The 20,727-nt window shown below is 42.0% G+C and overlaps 2 protein-coding genes and 2 long non-coding RNA genes across 5 annotated transcripts in view; 2 read left to right on the plus strand and 2 right to left on the minus strand.

Annotated features, from left to right (window-relative positions):
• Positions 1 to 3,978: 3,978 nt before the first annotated feature.
• On the minus strand, positions 3,979 to 5,634 carry LOC120897850. The gene is made up of 2 exons (XM_040302987.1): positions 4,665 to 5,634; positions 3,979 to 4,585 (listed from the first exon to the last, which is right to left on the minus strand). The coding sequence occupies exons 1-2, from the start codon at positions 4,839 to 4,841 to the stop codon at positions 4,481 to 4,483; spliced, it is 282 nt and encodes a 93-aa protein (XP_040158921.1). The 5' UTR covers positions 4,842 to 5,634; the 3' UTR covers positions 3,979 to 4,480.
• Positions 5,635 to 5,742: 108 nt separating this feature from the next.
• LOC120897845 (chitooligosaccharidolytic beta-N-acetylglucosaminidase) overlaps positions 5,743 to 20,727 on the minus strand; it is a 42,155-nt gene continuing 27,170 nt past the window's right edge. For both annotated transcript variants that reach the window (XM_040302981.1, XM_040302982.1), the window contains 4 exons: positions 8,910 to 9,209; positions 8,194 to 8,846; positions 7,803 to 8,119; positions 5,743 to 6,350 (listed from right to left, as the gene is read on the minus strand). In XM_040302981.1, the coding sequence (XP_040158915.1) occupies positions 5,784 to 6,350; positions 7,803 to 8,119; positions 8,194 to 8,846; positions 8,910 to 9,190 (1,818 nt within the window). In that variant the 5' untranslated portion in view covers positions 9,191 to 9,209 and the 3' untranslated portion in view covers positions 5,743 to 5,783. The remainder of the gene's footprint in view (positions 6,351 to 7,802; positions 8,120 to 8,193; positions 8,847 to 8,909; positions 9,210 to 20,727) is intronic.
• On the plus strand, positions 12,581 to 13,146 carry LOC120897855. The gene is made up of 3 exons (XR_005738586.1): positions 12,581 to 12,703; positions 12,770 to 12,867; positions 12,946 to 13,146. It is a non-coding gene; the product is annotated as an uncharacterized LOC120897855 (long non-coding RNA).
• On the plus strand, positions 19,446 to 20,244 carry LOC120897856. Its single transcript, XR_005738587.1, has 3 exons — positions 19,446 to 19,726; positions 19,793 to 19,890; positions 19,969 to 20,244. It is a non-coding gene; the product is annotated as an uncharacterized LOC120897856 (long non-coding RNA).

The following is a 20,727-nucleotide window of genomic DNA, read 5'->3' on the forward strand; positions in this document are numbered from 1 at the left end:
CGGAGTCTATTCCGAATTTATCGGAGTCGGATCGGAGTCGACTCCGAATTTTTGTCAACTTTACCCATCACTAACTACGATATCATTGATTGCCTGCGTGCGTATGTGAATTTTTAAAAATAACGGTAATTGCAAAGGTAACTGTGGGACGGACAGTGTTCATGAAATGAAAATATTTGAAAACTCATAAATAAAAATATAACGAAAGTATATTTGAGTAAATACATTTATGTTCTGCATTAATTATGAATCCCTTTCAATGTGTATCCGCAATAAATATTATATTTTAAACCAGCTCCTACATTTGCAAATTTAAGCAGTGCTACCGTTGTTCACCCATATCTTAACCCTGGTTTGTATCCCCATCGATATACCGCACACATACACAATATTTGGCGCCACTTGTGCATATTTTGCAAAGCGCAAAGAGGCAATTGAAAATGGCTTACAATACTGATATGCTTTCTGATATTTTTCAGGACCGTGAACAAGCGATCGAGTGGATGCAAAAGCGGGCTCTTCTGCAGCCGGTTCAATTGTGCCCGAGATGTCCAAAGGAAATGAAGCTAACTCCCTACAAAAGCATCGACGGCTACAGGTATGTATGTCCCGACTACAAATGCGGCGGGACCAGCAGCATCCGGGCCAGGTCCATATTTGCCAACCACAAGGCTTCGCTTAGGAGCCTTGTGCGTTGTTGTTACGAGTGGGCCAATGGGGCCAACTCAACTCGTTGTGCGTTGGAGACTGGCCTCTCCCACAACACGGTTCTCTCGTGGTACGATACGATCCGAAGTTTTCTTTGGGAAACATTCGATCGTACACGAGAGAAGATTGGGGGCCCTGGCATGACGGTGGAAATCGACGAAACTGTCATCACTCGTCGAAAGTACAACGTCGGCCGGGTCGGTAGTTCCGGTCCTCAGTGGCTTGTGGGTGGGATATGCCGGGAAAATAAGGCCATTTTCCTGGAGCGTGTCCCGAAACGCTCGCTTGCCGTTTTGAGCGATCTGGTGGTTCGGCATGTTGAACCCGGAACGAAAATTATGACCGATCTCTGGAAAGGTTATAATGGGCTGGAGGAGCTTGGATATCCCCACGAATGTGTCAACCACTCCAGAAATTTCCTCAATCCAGATGATAACAATATCAACACACAACGGATTGAGAATGTTTGGAGATGGTTGAAGGCATTTTTGAGAAAACTAGGCACTAATATTAAAAGCAACATGGACAAATATTTTGCTGAGCATATCTTCCGGAAATGCAATGATGATGTGTTTGTCGCCTTGATAGATGCCTTGGGGAACCAAATCGAACATTTTTAATAATTAGTTTTCTTTTTTTTAAGCAGGTACACTCAAAGCAGATTCTCATTTGGTCCAGAGAAGCTTAGCTGCGAAACGGACCCAAGGAGGAGGTTTTGATGGCACCTTGCTAAGGTGCATTCTACATTTCCCCTCCTTGTAAAAAAAAAAGAAATTAAATTTTAAAACAAATCCCTTTCTAAGATTTTAAGGCAGCGCAGTTGAAAACATCGATTTTTTTTATCGGGGGTTTTCCCCTGCGGTAAGTAATTCTAGATCATAGCGATCGGCTTGCACGAGATGATAACACAATTTCCTTCCTTTCCTAACACTTTCTATTTGCATGCCTCCTGCCGTACGAGCTCGCCGACATACGCGTCGATCCGGTTTTAAGTGGCAAGCGGGACCGATTTCCGCAATCGGTACCACACCTCACTAGTCGAGGGGGTTTCCCCTGCGGTAAGTATTGATACATCATAGCGATCGGTTTGCAAGAGACAATGTAGGCAGTTTATTAATATTTTTTTTTTATTTTTCTTCCTATTTGCATGCCTCTTGCCGCACGAGCTCGCCGACCTACGCGTCGATCCGGATTTAAGTGGCAGCGGGAAAAGGAATCTACAACGCCAACCATCCGACAGTGTTCACGATAAGAAAGGAAACGTCTCTTATCGTGGGGTTTCCCCTGCGGTAAGTTATTTCACATCACCAGTACAAGACGGTAACAAAATTTGTAAACTTAAATGTTTCTTTTTTTTTTTGCATGTTCCCTACCGCATGAGTTCGTGCTACATGTTGGAATTACACGCGAAATGATATAGAATCGTTTTTCAGTACACATGCCACAACACACTATCGGTAAGTAACCACATGCTCATTTACTTTTTACTGTATCTCTTATGTTTTTTTTAAACGTTATTTTGTTTGTTTTACATTCTTTTTCATTTTCTAAGGTATTCGTTTTCCTTCATCTAACTGTAAGAAACAGTCACTGCACAACATCCTACGATAGCCAAGCATATAGACGAAACATTAATGTTGTATTATGCTAACCCGTGACAGGCACGTGACTCAGTAACTCACGCACGTCCGCATGCACACATCATGAAACATCTGGTGAATGAGATTGCTGAGCAAAACACTCACCAAACGGAATAGAATGGCTGAGTTTATTTTATGCATCATGTACCTCCCTTTTTGCCTTGTAATGTGACCAGTGCCTTATTTTTTTTGTTTTACGTTAGCATAGGATTAGTATTAGTATTAGTTTGGTTTAATTAGATATAAGATTTTATTGTGCTAATATACGCATGGACTATTGAAACATATAATTATGTGTTTGTTGAGCAACACCATTTGGGTAGAAAAAAAAAAATACGTGTACTCGTGAGGAAGCACGCACTTTGAGAAATAATTAACATCAGATTTGCTAATCATAAAACCAAACGTTGTGTTAGAGCGTATGTGAGGCCGTTGTTTGTTACGCTCGTTGTGTTGGCTGCGGTTCTCGGGTCGAACAAAATGCGGACAAGACAATTGGTTATAGACAATCGATCCTAGCACTTGCCGCAGGTGCGTAATCCATAGAACAGTATTTCTTCTTGGTCGCGATCGTCCGATGTTCTCCGCTTGTTCAGCGGATCAATGGTTAATTCAAGCGGTGAGGTGAGCCTTGCGTGTCACTATGGTGCACGTAACTATATATTAACAACATCTAGGAGTATTATTAAGGGCCATGGTTCCGTTATAGTTAAAACCACGCAACAAGCATAAGGAAACTGTAATTGAAATTTGAATCAGTTAACAAATTATCTAATGGAACAGATAATGAAGCTGATTTGGAACTGTGTACACAATCATGCACACAATCGTGACACTATCGCAAGTGTTTATTGCACTATAACGTTATTTACATGTTAAAATTATTCATTATACAAACACAAATATAATTATTGCATCAAATATACTACTCATTTTTTAACTGAAATTGTATAAATATATCGCATTACTCACCAATTGATAGCCTATTTGTTTTTCTTTCGTTTGGCAATAGGGTGTAGTAGCCACATTTGGAATATGTAATGTAATCATATTTTTTATTCTACTGGGTTCGGTCGGTTCGATCGGTAACAACATAGGAAAAATAAAATAGGTACACATAATAATATGCACGCACCACTAACAAATACTTTTACTAGACCCGTTCCAAACAGAGTCCAGTGTATGTTTAGTGCACCTTGTATATTGTTCATTTGATTCTGAAAATTTGAAAAAGAAACAAAGATATTAGCATTCTTTACACTTATTAAACGTACAGAAACTATATGTATACTTGCCTTGCGTTATACTGCCGTCAAGATATACCGAGCGGGAGACCGTCACCATCCTACCCGAGCAGGATGACGTTGTACATATTCACGGCTGCGCCATAATGATTTGGTGTGGTATGGATGATACGTGGGAGCTGTGCCAAAAACATCAAACCATTCTCGCCTCCTCCTGATAAGCTTTAGCGCATTAGCTCCTTGGTGATGTCATCATCTGGTTCCTGCGGACAGTATATTCATTCCTTACAATCCAATATCCCCAGCGACTCCGGCAAACGTTGCGACCGAAAGAGCCAAATCTTCTAAACATGTTCGTAGATTTGCACTTGAAGAGGCAACTAGATTAACCAAAAGAGAACATGTATGAAAATTATTGAAAATGTGTGAACGATAAAGAGCCTCCACCTAGTCAACAAATAGCCACATGCGGGTCGCGAGCCGTACTATGCCGATCGTTGTCCTAACCGATCCGATCTGTGTCCTGCCAGCCGATTGGAACGCACCCTCCCCTTCGCTAGAGCCACCGACCGTGCGCCGATAGTCATGCCAGTTGTTGATGAAAAGGTGTCTGTGAACAAAAAAGAAACAAACATGAAGCTCAATCGCACACCCGGAACATACAGTGCATCGCACCACAATAGACGACGCAACTTAACTTCCGCTATGCTTCTAGTCGCGATGGCCGGACACACTCGGCATCGTTACACAGTTTGATCGTGCGCGTAGCGAATATATCGAACGTATGCAGCCGGCTCTTGACCGCCCTCATTCGGCGTGAATGGCTCACCGAGAACCGGCTTCGCTGCCAGCTCGGCCGCGCCGATTGCATCCTGCTACTGCCGCTCGTCAATGCGGTGCGCCTCGAGTGCATCGACGACCGGTCCGTGGAACAAGGCATTCACAGAAGATCCAGGAAAACCAGCTGAATCCCATCAGCCGGGAACCAGCAACCTAAAAAAAGCCGGACACCAACCATACCATTTTTTCGATCCTAAAAAAAGCCCAACAACCGGAACGATATTATCCGCACCCGCACCGTCGATCTCACAAAACGAACGGGACGAGTGTTTTCCTGACGAGCTTGCTTCGGATAGTTGTGAAAGTGTTCCACGTACAACTGGTGGGTGATTTTCAGCTTGCTCGAGAACACCTGCACGAACCAGGTCTTGTGGAACCGGCGCAAACACTGCAGCGTGATCAGCGTCATGGCATGCCGTCATGCCATCGTCTCGGTAGGCGTGGTGCGCACCATACGCTTGTTGGTTGCCAACGTATCGAGGAAGGCGATTACGTAGTCCCGCGCTGGCTACATCATGACGGCAAATCCGGCCACCGACCAGAGGGCAGCAAACGTCTGCCGGATGGCAGTGGGCAGATGCTTTTCGATCGTTGCCAACAGTCCACCGAGCACCACGATCGTCACGATGAGGTTGACGAAAAGAAAGCTCGACCGAATATCGAACCACGGGAACTGATGATAACCGCAACGAAATGTAAACAAACCGCCATAAATGAAAACAACACCAATTGAAACTGACACAAAGAGTGTGGAGCGACCCACAGTTCCCAGGTCGCATGTTCGAACTGTCACTGGTTTATTTACAGCGCGGTATTGGGTTTTTACCAAGAACACAAAGTAAATGGCACTATGTACAAGTGTTGATCATATGGTCAAAATAAAGTATAATGGAATTTATTTTACTTCAAATGAATTGATTTTATTCTGATTTACATTTCAACTATTGTTATCAGCCTAGTTGTTAATGTTTAAAATTTTGATGAAGTGAAAACATCATTACCAGATAAATGAAACGATAATCGACGCATCTTGACCATATCGAATTATGATCGTCTTTACACATAGTGTCATCTCTTGCGCTTCAGGGTCTCACGCTCAGAGCAAAAATTCTCCCATCTTCGCAACGGTGGGAGCGTTCAGCTGTGAAGGGCTGGAGGAGTGCGAGTGTGTGTCTCATGCACACAGCGAAATTTTGGTCAACACCTAGATGGTGGGAGCGTTTTTCCATGGGATGGGGTAGTGGAGTGCGAGTGTGTCGCATGATTCCTTCAAAACTAGGGCCAGGGGTAGCGAGAGGCATCAAAATGGGTTACTCTTTGCCAAGCGGGTATGTTTCCTTTTATTTCAACTTTAATGACATTGTTTTTCATTTTGTTCACACCATCGCGGAGCTAGAGCTTCCGGTTGTATTCCACGGATGATAAGCCGTTCGCGGTGGCAAAAAAAACGTGATTCGGCATCTATAGCTTTTGTTTCCGGATTTGACCATAGTCGCTCTGCAGCTGCTGCCGCTCTTGGCCAAGTGCGTCCGTCAATTGAATATTCATCAATATACTCAGTCCATACACAAACTTCTCCTCCTAAAATACCATTTCCTTTTGGTAACTGGTTATCATATACTTTCTTCCAGGTGTAATAGGTTGTTACTCCCCAAAACCCATGATCAAGATACCAAGCATCCTTGGTCGAAACAATAAGCTTGTAGCCTAACTTTTGTAATTCTTTAGGTATAGTACTGCTTGACGGAAGCCATGTCTGTATAACATATCGGTTTTTTGACAAAAAATTTTCAATTACCAACGGATCTGTTAAGCGACTGGACCACAAAATAACTGGACTTGAATGCTCGTTTGTAGATGCAGAACAGGCTGAGCCATTTGCTCTTCTAGCATTGTCCCAAAGATTTAAAACTTTTTTCTGAAAAGATAAAAAGCATAATTATAATTAAAGTGATTTTTAAAATTACAATACCAGCTGATTATTTTGTTGATTTTTTGTGTGTTCTCCATCACCATCTTTGCGTTTTCCTAAGCAGTCTTATGTTATTATTTTATAGTGATAATAATAAGACTACTAATAATAATATAATAATAATAATAATAATAATAATAATAATAATAATAATAATAATAATAATAATAATACAAATAATAATAATAATAATAACAACAATAATTATTATTATTATTAGTATTATTGTTATTATTATTATTATTATTATTATTATTATTATTATTATTTTATTATTATTATATTATTATTATTATTATTATTATTATTATTATTTTTGTTATTCTTATTTTTATATTATTATTATTATTATTATTATTATCATTTTTATTATTATTATTAATAATATTATTATTGTTGTTGTTATTATTATTATTATTATTATTATTATTATTATTATTATTATTATTATTATTATTATTATTATTATTATTATTATTATTATTATTATTATTATTATTATTATTATTATTGTAACGTCCGGACTAATATCGCCCACTGTGCACTCAACCCGAACCCCAAACGCAGCGGTATATACGCATTATACCTTGACCGCTGGAGCACCCGGTGTGCTAGATGAACTGTCATAGAATAAAGCTTTCTTCTTGGCGCGACATTGAACTGAACAGACGTAAGCCACTGACTTCTGCGTATAATTATTTGTGTGCTTTTCCGAATTGTGCTAAATCTTATTAAAACGGCCAATTAACCTTCCGCCAACCGTAACACGCTTGGTCGTTACAATATTAATATTATTATTGGTATTATTATTATTATTATTATTATTATTATAATTACAATAATAATAATCATCATAATAATAATAATAATAATTGTTGCGAAATGAAAACTAACGCGGTGTAAATTCTTTGCCGAAACGATTTATTTTTCTACGTTTGCCAAAAAATTAGTCTTCGATTCCCGCTTTTGATTTAGAGGCCTTCTGCGTGTCCTGTCGCCCTTTTTATCCTTTTCTTGCCGAACCGAACGCGATCGGTTGAAACCCGAACCGATTACTTATATATTTCAAAACGTGCGTTTACGACAGGTCGTTGGGTCCCTTGCGAAAAGGCTATTAATAATAATAATAATAATAATAATTATTATTATTATTATTATTATTATAACTATTATTATAATTATTATTATTATTATTATTATTATTATTATTATTATTATTATTATTATTCATGGCTTTTATATTACAATCTTATTGTAACGGAATTTCAATTTCATTTTTCCCTTTTTTCAAGCGAAATTCATTTTTAAGTGAGAAAATAGATGTAAATGCTTAATGAGGTACACTTTTCCCAAATTCCGCTAATGATTTTATTCACTAAAATCAATAAAGCTACTTACTTGAAACTTACTCCACATTGTAAGAAAATCTTGCTCAGTTCGACCTAAGTTATGATCCATCAAGTAATTTATGATTTCTGCCGTCGCATTCCAGCAACCGAAGAATACTTCATCTCCTCCCATATGAATAACACTTTCTTCCTTATTCATTTCGGCTATATCTTTATAGATTTGTTGCAGTACAGTATATAAGTTGGGATTTATAGGATTTAGTTGGCCACATGGTGGTTCTATACAAAAATTACGCCAGGGTTTCTGATTTACACAGACGGCCAAATTGCCGAGGTCCTTCTCAGGACCCCATTGCCAGCCATTACCTGAAAGGATGGAGGAAGGAGTATTATAGGATTATGTTGATGAGTTATCAACTGCCATATAAAAAAAATCTTACCCGCGTGGGCAGGAGCATCAAGCTCAAGAATGACTCGTATTCCACGATATTTCGCATACTTAATTATGCTTTTAATGTCATTTTGGCAATAAACTTCTTCTTTTGAGTAGGCGCCGTAAAAAATCATTTCAGGAACTGTATCGAACTGCATTGGAAAACTTTGTGTATCGGTAATATGCCAATGAAAAACATTTAATTTGCTAGCGGCCATTGCATCTATTTGTCTTTTTAAACATTTTATTGGTATATAATTTCTCGCAGTGTCGATTAGGAGCCCACGATGGGTGTAGATGGGTTGGTCAATAATGTTTGCCTGCGACAGTATATTTACAGAAGAATTGACTGTCGTAAACAATTGCAATAGCGTTTCGAAACCATGACGTGTACCGAATATTGTTTTTGCTTCTATTGTTGTAACTACTGTTGTTAAGTTTTCTATAGATATTTTTAATTTATAACTTTCATCCACATACCAAGATAGATTAGTTTCATTTGAAGTAATCTGAATTTTTATAATTATTGGCATCCCAGGTGTACTTTCATGTAAAATTTGGGTTTGAAATGCTTTTCGCAAATTGCGCAAAAAATACATTTTTATTTCTCTTAATATTGTTGTGCCTTCAGTTGTTTGGTTGATAAAATCTTGTTCAAATCTGCAGGATACATGAAAAAATATTCAACAAAATTTAACAAAAAAAAACCAAATCAAAACTTACCGCAGATTTAAGAGATTGACTACAGTTGTTTCTTTTCCAAGAATCACATGGCCTGTAGGTCTGGGCCACAAAGGACCATATTTTCCGCACAGTAAACGACAGTTGCTTAAAGTAGAGAAAACATGTGACTCGCTGGCACTTTTGGTATTACCGTACACTCTAACACATTGTTCTTCATTTGTGCATTTGTAAGATATGTCATTTAGGCAGCTAACAGCGTATTGAAATGCATGAAACAATACTAATACGACTATTCCATACTTTGACATTGCACAAAACATTTTCCTTTATTTCGTAGATCTGTGAATGTAACACGTAATGGATTGGTTTATATATGTATATATACAGGGTTTTGATTAATGATATTACAAATTATATGTTTGCCATAAAAAAACAATATTTAGTTATAATCATCTAAAATAATAAAACAAATAATTATAGCTAGCATACTGGAAGCCGGTCTGTATGGTACTGTCTTCAACTCTTCGTTATTGAGCTAATAGAAGAAGAAAAAGCATACTGACAACATGGTCGAAACCATCAACAGTTTCGTGCTTTTTGAAACGACTCGGCTCGTTCTCTTTCTTCTCCGACGCTCGTGCGACAAAGATAATTTTTCTGCCCAATATTTTTTGTTAGGTTGGAGACAGGTTACAATAAGTTAGATGAGATGTAGATTAAGTTAAATTAATAAATTATAATTGGCGCTGTAGACAGTTCAGAAAGTGTTTTAAACCAGTGGAAAAGAATAGGACTAATAGTCCTTCCTTAGGTGGTTCCCGCATTTTGCACCAGCATCTGAAGGATTCGCAATCCCCGGCACGACCTGTTGTCATTCCCACATATGAGTAAAACTTTTTTTTCTACAATTTTTGCTAAAGTTTAATCGATACTACCAGATAGGTGGATTTCGCTACAGTGTTTTTATATTGTTATGTTATTATGTTATTATAAACACGTGGTGTGAGACAATTTATCGAGACTCCTCTACACACACATCTAATCAATATTGCTAGATAGGTTGAGCAGTCATTGGCGTTAACAATATCACTCGTGATAGTAAATGCCGAAAATAAGTGAGTAAGAGAACGTGCATTGCAATCAACGCGCTAACTGGCGATCAACTACCGTTAGCTCGGAATCAGATTTTGATATAGACTAGTCAATTTGGCCCGATTGCAGGTTTATGCAAGATAATTTCTGGGGTATATAATAACCTAAGAATATATGCAACGGATTTCTTAACAGACAACGCAAATTAAATGTGGTTTTAATTCCAAGTGATTAAAAGAAAATGATTTATAAATCATATCCCTTCTGGGACAAATCCCAAACCCTGGGACGAATCCCGAAAATTGGGCCATTCCATTATAATCACAGAAAAACCCCATATTGTATGAAATGTGTTAATATTTTCCTGAATCCTTAGGATATCATAACGAAACTCATATTTTTGTCAACGCTTTAAATGACAACATAACAACGCAATTTTTATTGTTTTATCAATTCCTAGATGAAATGTTAATGATTTTCTAAAATCCATTACCATTTGACCATATTTTCGCATTTTTATGAGTTTTTTGCCATAGTGCCATTATAGGTACACAAAATAGGGATGTTTTTATAGTGACCATAGTTATGAAATTAGTAAAAATAGTTCATTTTAGATATTTTTTGGGATATTGTTAACATTTTGTATCTTTTTTTTTAAATAAGCAACAGAAATAAGTTGCTCCTGTAAGTAATTTACCAAAAAAGGCCAAAATTCGCATATCTAACTGAGTGAAAATTTCGCTTCGAATGAAGCACTGTTTTTAACACTTAATACTGTTTTTAGTCAATATTTTTATCTCATAAAAATAAATACATTTTTTACGGTCAAATTATGTAAGAAATCAATATTATGGATGTGATTCTTGCTATTTATACGAAAACAGCATCAAAACTAAGTTTCATATATATTATACACAGTTTTTGAGGAATCTTTCTTTACCACCATTATAGTAACACAATACGACGACTATAGGAACCATACTATTATTATAGGTACTACGAAGTCGTCACAGAAATATGCCTTTTTCGTAAATTTGTTGTGATTGATGGTAAAAATGGTTGTGATTGCAAAGATAAAACATATTCCAATTGTTATGTACTAAAATATTCGTAATTTTACCTCCCTGATAATTTAAATCTATTAAAGCACATCTGTACTCCTACAAATTGTACCACTATTGCTACATTTAGCCTACCGGTACTGAAATTGTATATATACCGGCAAAATGGCTCCAAAAAGCGTACCGGTCTTGAAATTGATACCAGAACTTACACTGAACAGGATCATGAAACAGATCTTAGTTACGGTCCCTGATACTGCTTCCTTTTATATTTCGGGACCTATGAATGTTTTCGCCACGTTTTCATACATCCGCATTTACAGTGGTGGCCACCCAGAGTATGCCACCTATCTTCTGACGTTGAGGCTTGCTGGATAGTTCTTTGAACCACTTTTTGGAAAACTTAACATACACGTCGTAGAACACATTCTTTAGCTATGCTTCGATCAAAAATTAAGCACATGTAAGGCAATATCTCGAAAGATCACGGAAAACGTTCAATTATTAAATTGTGCCTGTAATTTGTATCATTCTTCTCCATACCTTTCAAAACACTAAACACTAATTCGGCGTTGCGTTTTCTATAGTCGACCCTACGGACAAAGAGCGGGTAATTTTTATCATGGTGTGCGTAAAAACCTAGAGTTAAGCCGATGGAAGATTTCCTAGGCTTAAAAAAGGGGGCGGGAACGGTTACCACGGTTCTCTCCCGCTCCAATACAAAATACACGGTGCGCTCTCTCAATGCTCGCGCCCATGCGCGAGCATCCTTTCGTGTGCTTGTGTTTGTTTCTTTCGTGTTGCGCTGTGTGCGTTTCTTTCGTCCAGCAATCGCTCACACTCGCTGCGTATTTTTTTGTTATCTAAAGCTAAACAAAAACACAAACACTTTCATCACTTTATTGGAACATTTACATTTTAACTTTACACGATTTCACACATTTACGTAAGTTGATACACAACATTTGACTAAAATAAAATTGATCGCTCCATCGATGCAAACGTTGAAGTTGTCGAATATCTGCGTAGATCCTGTTGCACACGTTGATTACTGTAAAAAAGGTACGAAATGAAGCTGCGCGATGTACATAACATGCATTACTAATCATTCGCGCAGCTTCATTTGAATTTGCACAACACTTGAACACTTGAACACTTTACAAAATCATAACATCCAGGACTTAGGCTGACGCACGTGCGGCCGCTCGCTTCCGATCCTTGAGCTGTACTGACGATTTCGTGTGGTAGCAAGAACGACCCAAGTAGCAGAGCCGAAGTTGTTGAGAGATTTTGCTGTGTGCCAAATCGAGAGGCCCTATCTTCTCTCTCTAGATTTTGGACGGCAAACCGCCGCCCATGTAGAGGTGTGTGCGTGTGACGTATTTCATCCATAAATACGGGGGAAGCGGGGTTTGAAGTCTTTCGTTCGTCACACACACATGCATTTACCAGCGGATATCGCTGGACCGAGTCTACCCATCTCTCTCGATCTACCATGATTTTTTTTCTGCTATCGCGCTCATCCGGGTGTTAGGAATCCTCAGTCTGTCCAGAACTTTCCCTGTGGAAGGATGTACTTAAGTAAGGTGCGATTTCTTGTGCGACGTACTTTGCTCATTTACGTTTTGTGCCGGGTTCCTTCCTCAGTTATGGAATGATTTATCCTAGCAAATTGTTGAGGTAAGTTTCTTGCTGTGTGCTTGTGCAGGTACATTCAACTAACCCTTGGTGTCTAAAAAGTCACAGGTGTGTGCGCTATTTATCAACGACTACCTGCTAGCCTCGTCAACAATCTTCAAAGTGAGCGACGGAAAGAAAACGTTTTCCAGTTTTAAAATATTAAGGTAAGTTTTTATCTAATCCTATGCGCTAAACTCTCCATAGTAATACATACTACATACATTCGTTATTGCTTCATTCAGCCCCCGGTGAGGACGTCATTACTTAACAGAAGCCGGTTCAACACGCGCAGCACGGATGGTACCACGAGCGCAGTAGGAGGAAGGAAGAACGAGAGGAAGAAGAACGGTAAATTTGGAAGGGGGTAAGCGTTCTGCCGTCTACACAGCGGGAGTATCCCAAAACACATGTGGGAAGGGAGAGGGATATTATTCAATAAACACCATGCGAATGTGTGCATAAAGCAAATGTGGACAGCCTCATCATTTCTATAAGCAATCCGAAAAAGGGGGTGGAGCAAACACATTGGTATGCGTGAGCGGCTGAAGAAACCAGAACGTTTAGATGTGTGAGTGACGGATGGTTCGGGCGCCTGTGGCGAAGCTCTCGACAAGCCTGCAAACGAGAGCTTTGTGGAGAGCTTTTTAGGGAGTTCAGATTACATAGGCCGCCGTCGGTTTTTGCGTCCTTGGGGAGAGCACACAGAGGAACTTTCGGTACAGCAGTGCAAGCGAGACACCGACATCAGCACAGCGCTGCGAGCAGATCAAACTGAGCGAGCTGGCCGAAAATGAACGCACACATTTCCACATGTGTAACTGTGTTAGTGCCAAAACTGTGTCGAAACCAAAACGCGCTCTCGCCTCCGTGTATTTCACACCGATTCTTCGCTTAACTCTAGGTTTTTACACACACCATGATAAAATATCCCGCTCGTTGTTTGTAGGGGATGTGGTTGCTATTGTATGGATGTAAACTAAGCATAAAACATCCAAGCTACAGTATCGGACAGAAAGATAGAACCCTGGTGTTTTCAACGCACCATGCACCCGTTGGGCCAGGTTTATGTGTGATTTGTGTGTGTGTGTGTGTGTGTGTGTGTGTGTGTGTGTGTGTGTTTGTGTGTGTGTGTGTGTGTGTGTGTGTGTGTGTGTGTGTGTGTGTGTGTGTGTGTGTGTGTGTGTGTGTGTGTGTGTGTGTGTGTGTGTGTGTGTGTGTGTGTGTGTGTGTGTGTGTGTGTGTGTGTGTTTGCATGTGTATTGGTGTGTGTGTTTGTTTCACAAGTATGTCGTTTCGGATAGATTTGTTAGTGGTTTGTTTGTGTTTTGGGTTACTTTTTTGTTGTAATTAGCAGGACCACCGCCCTTGCGAGCAGTGATCCCTATTCAAAAATGCAATAAGCTCAGTTCTTGATCTTATTGCCGTCGCCAACAATGACATTAATCATGCGTTGACGCTTCGACATCACCAGTTTCTGGATCGTTTTTGGTGGAATTTTTCTCCACACCTTTTGCATGTGATCGAAGAGGTGATCCAGATCTTCCGGTATGTTTTTACCCAGCCTCTTCTTGAATATTGCCCAGAGGTTCTTAATGGGATTGAGATCCGGGCTAAGGGCAGGCCACTTCATTGTTTTGATATTGTTGTCAGCAAGCCAAGTTTGGACAGTCCCAGAAGTATGCTTAGAATCGTTATCTTGCATAAACATCCAAGACCGAGGAAGGTTTCTCCTAGCATGCGATAGCAAATGAGTATCAAGAATGTCTCGATAGCCAAAACGATTTAAATTACCGTGGATTCGAACCAACGGACCCATCCCATAGTAGGAGAAGCATCCCCACACCATGAGACTACCACCGCCATGCTTGAAAGTTTTGAAGCAGTACTTCGGATCAAGAGCACAATTAACAGGGCGCCGAACCAACCTGCGTCCGTCCGACCCCTGTCGATTGAATTTCGACTCGTCTGACCACAAAACCCTGCGCCAATCCTCCTCATCGAAGAACATGTGCTCAATTGCAAATACCACCCGTGCGTTTTTATGCGCAGGTGTTAAATTGGGCACTTTGCGTGGCACTCGCGCGAGTAGCCCGGCACTGACCAATCTTCGCTGAACTGTTCTCGGCGTCACCGCCAATTTCAGTCTGCCTCGGATCTCTGGTGCCGAGCTAAACGGATGTTTCTTCGATATGTTTACGATCTTACGGTCTTCCTCCGCCGTGGTCTTCCGAGGACGCCCGGGTGACTTGCGCGTTTCGGTTGTCCGAAGCGCGTTTGCCACAAACGTGCGCGATCGTTCCATCACGAACTCGATCGTTCTGCGCTTAATGCCAGCAGCCGCCATTCGCTTTATCATATGGCGCTGATAATCGGTACAATGTTTACCTCGACCCATTGTAATAAAAATTGCTTGCTAAGACCGTCTAGAACACACTGGTTAAAAACTTGGACACGACTGATGCCGTGCTCTGCCTGCATTCTGCTTTTATACGCGATGAATCACATCGTTGTCGAGCAGCAAAAAAAAGCGTATGGATAAAAACAATCAATGAGTAATCGAGCGAGCATCTACCCATTCAAAACCAGAACAGGTTACTGCCGCGCTCATGAAACAAAACACCCGTTGAAAAGAACACCTGCGCGCTTGCTCAATGCACACACAAAGTTTCCCATGCGCACACAACGTTCAACGCAGAGATGCACGCAGGCCTTTCAATGGCGTGCACTGGCGAAACACCTGTGAGGGAATGCCGAGTTCATTGGTATTGTGCGCGTTTCCATTTCGCACCGGTGTCGCATTCACATTCATGAAACAGCACACCTGCGTTCTCGTCCGAGGAACAAGCGCTGCTATCGATGCAAACTTTAGCTTTTATCCAAGTGTGAACGCACGCTGTTTCACATGATAACACACATTATCAGAATACTTTCAACGCAATATGACATCACGGCAAGCTATGTTTTTCAGACACAAACCCGCGCACTTGCAAATACACATTAAAAAGCACACTCTCTTTCTACTACTACTACTACTACTACTACTACTACTACTACTACTACTACTACTACTACTAGACCTACTACACACACACACACACACACACACACACACACACACACACACACACACACACACACACACACACACACACACACACACACACACACACACACACACACACACACACACACACACACACACACACACACACACACACACACACACACACACACACACACACACACACACACACACACACACACACACACACACACACATACACACACACACACACACACACACACACACACACACACACACACACACACACACACACACACACACACACACACACACACACACACACACACACACACACACACACACTCACACACACACATACACACACACACATACACACACACACATACACAAACACAAGTAACGTGGCAAAACAAGTGCACGGTGCGTTGAAAAAAAAGGGTCCTATCTTTCTGTCCGAAACTGTACCAATGGAAAGTAACGCTGATCAGCCTTTACTAGAATTTTATAATAAAGATAGAATTTTATAATAGAGATTCAGACAGTTCTTTAAATTCCTTAAAGGCTGGGCTACATTGATCGTACTCCCAAGTGTAACCCTATCCGCAAAAGGCGGTTTTTGCCGCGATTTCCGACCAAGCGAAAATGTTTTTTTGACGATTTGTATGGAGCGAAGACACACACCCAAATTATGGTCACAAATTATGGATGGGAAGTTTATGGTTCTGACTTCTGTTTCACTCTCGCTTACAGACGATGATCTCCCGTCGCATTCTTACAATCCCACTGGCTCTACGGTTTGTTCGTTGCTGCCCTTTCTCGCACGTGAGGGAGTTTTCTTTCTCCTTGTTTTTCCCGTTTGTGGCATTGGCTGCGAACGATCAGTATTCTCATGATCCGTTAGTTAGTTAAAGGTAAATTGTTAGAAGCAATGACTGTGGCACACCAAATTCTGCACAAATTCGTGCCCGTTTATGTGCCATGCTGTACGGAAAGCGTTTTGTGATTAGCACAACCACAAACACAGTGTCATGATGCGTGTAGATTTGGAAAACATGGTGGTAAACTTTTTATGCGGATGAGCAACAATTAAATGCCGCATATTGTATGCCCTTTAAACCAAACGGCAGAATGCTTTTAATCGTCACTCTGTTGCTCTATTCAACATGCATAGCGACTCATTTGACGCGGTCGATCATCACAACGAGACCGGTTCCTACGAGGCCATACGAGATCGATTCTCATCCGGACCATTCCCCCGATAGCAAGAACCGGCTATCCGATAGCGTGAAAAAAGAAGAAAATTTGTACGGGGAGGCAATTGGCTTGGTATGCAGATGGCAGGAAGCTGTGGGGTCTTATCGGCCACGGGCTGTAATCGACTACGTGGTTCCAAGGAGCGCTAATATGTGGTCAGCGGGGCGCCAAGTTGTTTGGAAGGTACCATTCTGGCTCGTGAGAGCAGCGATTTGGAATGGAATCGCACCTCCCAAATGATCCGGATGGTTCAGACCCGTTAGGTCGACCCGCATCCAGTGGCGTATTAGCACGAGTGGAGTGCTAAGCGGACACACGAAAGTTTACCATTCGGATGTGTCGAGCGAGAAGTTGTAAGAGGAATTCTAAAGCAGAGAAGGATTGCGAAGCACTTTAACTTCCGAGTGGGGGGGATGGGTTCCTCTCCTCGGGGAACCACGCGGCCGCTTAGTTTGCGTACTGGTTGAACCGCCCCTGCCCGCACCATACTATTGTTGGCCTCAGGCACGGCAAATATTGTTTACATTTTACATTTAGTTTACATTTACATCCTAACCCATACTAGCTTTATTGAACAGCAATACGGTCAGAAAGGAAAGAAGGGGGAAAGGAGTGAGGAAAAGGGGAGCAAACAAGAGCGGAAGGAGGAGCGGGAAGGGTGATAGTCGAAGAGGTGAGATGAGAAGATGAAGGCGTGGGTTGCGTGCAGCAGCGTGCATTGTTCTGGAGCGACAATGAGTTCTAAACAATGGAGGACGAGAGCGAAGCACGCTGAAGGGAGCATACAGGAACGGGAAGGACATACCGGAAGGGAGCAATATGCATTTTTTGTAGGTCGATGTTCTTCCTTCCAGCCATTATTTGGAAAGAAATTTCGGATAGTTAGCCCTTGCTACGAGAGATAGTCCATACGAGGATTGAACCGAAAACGACCATGTTGTTAATTCGTGCGAGTTAACTTTACCTGTTACTAATTGGTTTCCTGCGATAGCAGAATAGCCAGTCCTGAGCCACTATGACCATACGGAGCTTGAACCTAGGACGGGCATGTTGTTGTGTTATGTTCGGGCAGCACGATAACGAGCGGCCCGAAACCAGCTAAGTTTTATAGAATGCGGGGACGCGTAGAGCAGCTTGGCGCGTGGCTCCGGCTGCACCATCGGCATTTGAGGCTCCCGGGGGGCCGGTCGCCACAGCCAATCCCCGACCGCAGCCGCAGCGCTATCGACAATGCATGCAGCATAAACGTCCCTTACGCATGCTGCGTCAATGGCGAGTGCAGCGACGGGCTAGAACACAACTCTCTATGCCACCCTCCAGATAGCGATATGGCCGCGCAGCACCATCCGCAACGATGATGCGTCTTCAAAAAAGCGAGAGAAAGAACAAGCTAGGCAACGCGAGCGAGAGAAGCGTGTGCCAGCTAAGCCGAGGTGGGCCTCCCGACAGACAAAGAGAACGAAATTTTCAGGCGAGGGGTAGGTAGAAACAAGCGGTGGGGGTCCGGCCCAAGCACGGATCCGAAGTCCGTTGTTTTGGGCTCGAAATTAAAAATGGCGGATGGAGCGCTACCACGGAGAGAATGCGCTCTCTTGCTTGCCTTTAAAATACACGAGGCGCTCTCGCTGTAAAGAACGCTCGCTCGCGCTGTTTCATCGTATTTTCCTCATACCCCTTCCTTCCCGTTTCTTTCGGCTTGCGCAGCGCTGAACTGGTACCCCCTCCCACTTGATTCCAGCGAATTGCGCTGCGCTGGACTGACACCCCCTCCCGCTCGTTTCTTTCGTAGCGCGCTGTGCGCTTCCCTTCATTCGGACTTGGTGCACCCGAATCAAAAAAAAACTTGAACACATCAAACTTGGTTTACATTTTATCACATTTATTGCAAATAAAAGCACATTTAAATACATTGCTTCACACAATCTTGCTTCAAACCACACACATTCATTATATAAAAAAATCGTCGTATTTTAAATAGCCGTCTAACTGCGTACATCCCGTAGTTGATGTTCAAAACAGCAAAAAAACTTTGAAATAAAGCAGCGCAAATCACACATTTCAGTTTAATGGTGAAAGAAAAGCGCAGCTTCATTTCAATGTGCACAACACTTCAACACTTAGCGAAACTTCGATCGCCCGGGACTTAGGCTAACACGCGCGCAGCCTTTCACGGCGAACGCTTGAGCTGAACTGACGATTTCGTGTGGTGGCAAGAAGGGGAGCGCACAGAGGAACACTCGCTGCACTAGTGCGAGCGAGACACCGATACCCGCATGCCGCTGCGAGAAAACCAAACTGCCCAAGTAGCAGAGCCGAAGTTGTTGAGAGATTTTGCTGTGTGCCAAAGCGAGAGGCCCTGTCTTCTCTCTCTAGATTTTGGACGGCAAACCGCCGCCCATGTAGAGGTGTGTGCGTGTGACAAAAAATTATGGATGAAAAACGCGAGGAGCGGGGTCTGAAGTCTTTGGTTGGTCACACACACATGCATCTACCGTTGGATTGCGTTGAACCGAATCTACACATCTCTCTCGATCCACCATGATTTTTCTGCTATCGCGCTCATCCGGGTGTTAGACATCCTCAGTCTGTCCAGAACTGTCCCTATGGAAGGATGTACTGAAGTAAGGTGTGGTTTCTTGTGCGACGTTCTTTGTTCATTTACGTTTTGTGCCGGGTTCCTTCTTGCTCAGTAATGGAATGATTTATCCTAGCAAATTGTTGAGGTAAGTTTCTGGCTGTGTGCTTGTGCAGGTACATTCAACTAACCCTTGGCGTCTAAAAAGTTACAGGTGTGTGCGCTATTTATCAACGACTACCTGCTAGCCTCGTCAACAATCTTCGAAGTGAGCGACGGAAAGAAAACGTTTTCCAGTTTTAAAATATTAAGGTAAGTTTTGATCTAATCCTATGCGCTAAACTCTCCATAGTAATACATACTACATACATTCATTATTGCTTCATTCAGCCCCCGGTGAGGACATCATTACTTAACAGAAGCCGATTCAACACGCGCAGCTCCTGTTCATGACGTCATCACGAAACTGAAGCCAGCTGAACACGCGCAGCACGGATGGTACCCCGAGCGCGGTAGGAGGAAGGAAGAACGAGAGGAGGAAGAACGGTAAATTTGGAAGGGGGTAAGCGTTCTGCCGTCTACACAGCGGGAGTATCCCAAAACACATGTGGTAAGGGAGAGGGATATTATTCAATAAACAGCATGCGAATGTGTGCATAAAGCAAATGTGAACAGCCTCATCATTTCTATAAGCAATCCGAAAAAGGGGGTGGAGCAAACACATTGGTATGCGTGAGCGGCTGAAGAAACCAGAACGTTTAGATGTGTGCGTGACGGATGGTTCGGGCGCCTGTGGCGAAGCCTGAACAAGCCTGCAAAGGAGAGCTTTGTGGAGAGCTTTGTAGGGAGCTCAGATTACACAGGCCGCTGTCGGTTTTTGCGTCCTTGGGTGAGCGCGCAGGCTGAAAGTGAACGCACACATTCACACATGTGTAATTGTGTGAGTGCAAAAACTGTGTAGAAACCAAAACACGCTCGCGCCTCCGAGCAATTCCGCGAATTTCCAACCGTCTCCCCATGCTTCTACATGCCCCTCGCCTGAAAGTCGCACACTTTTTCATTCTCATTGCTAGTAGGGCTTGCTCGCTTACAGCATCTAGCGAGAGGCAGGGGAGACGTGCATTTCTCTCTTCCGGATGGGAGCCCCCG

Source organism: Anopheles arabiensis, chromosome 2 (genome assembly GCF_016920715.1).
Source record: "Anopheles arabiensis isolate DONGOLA chromosome 2, AaraD3, whole genome shotgun sequence".
Classification (NCBI taxonomy): domain Eukaryota; kingdom Metazoa; phylum Arthropoda; class Insecta; order Diptera; family Culicidae; genus Anopheles; species Anopheles arabiensis.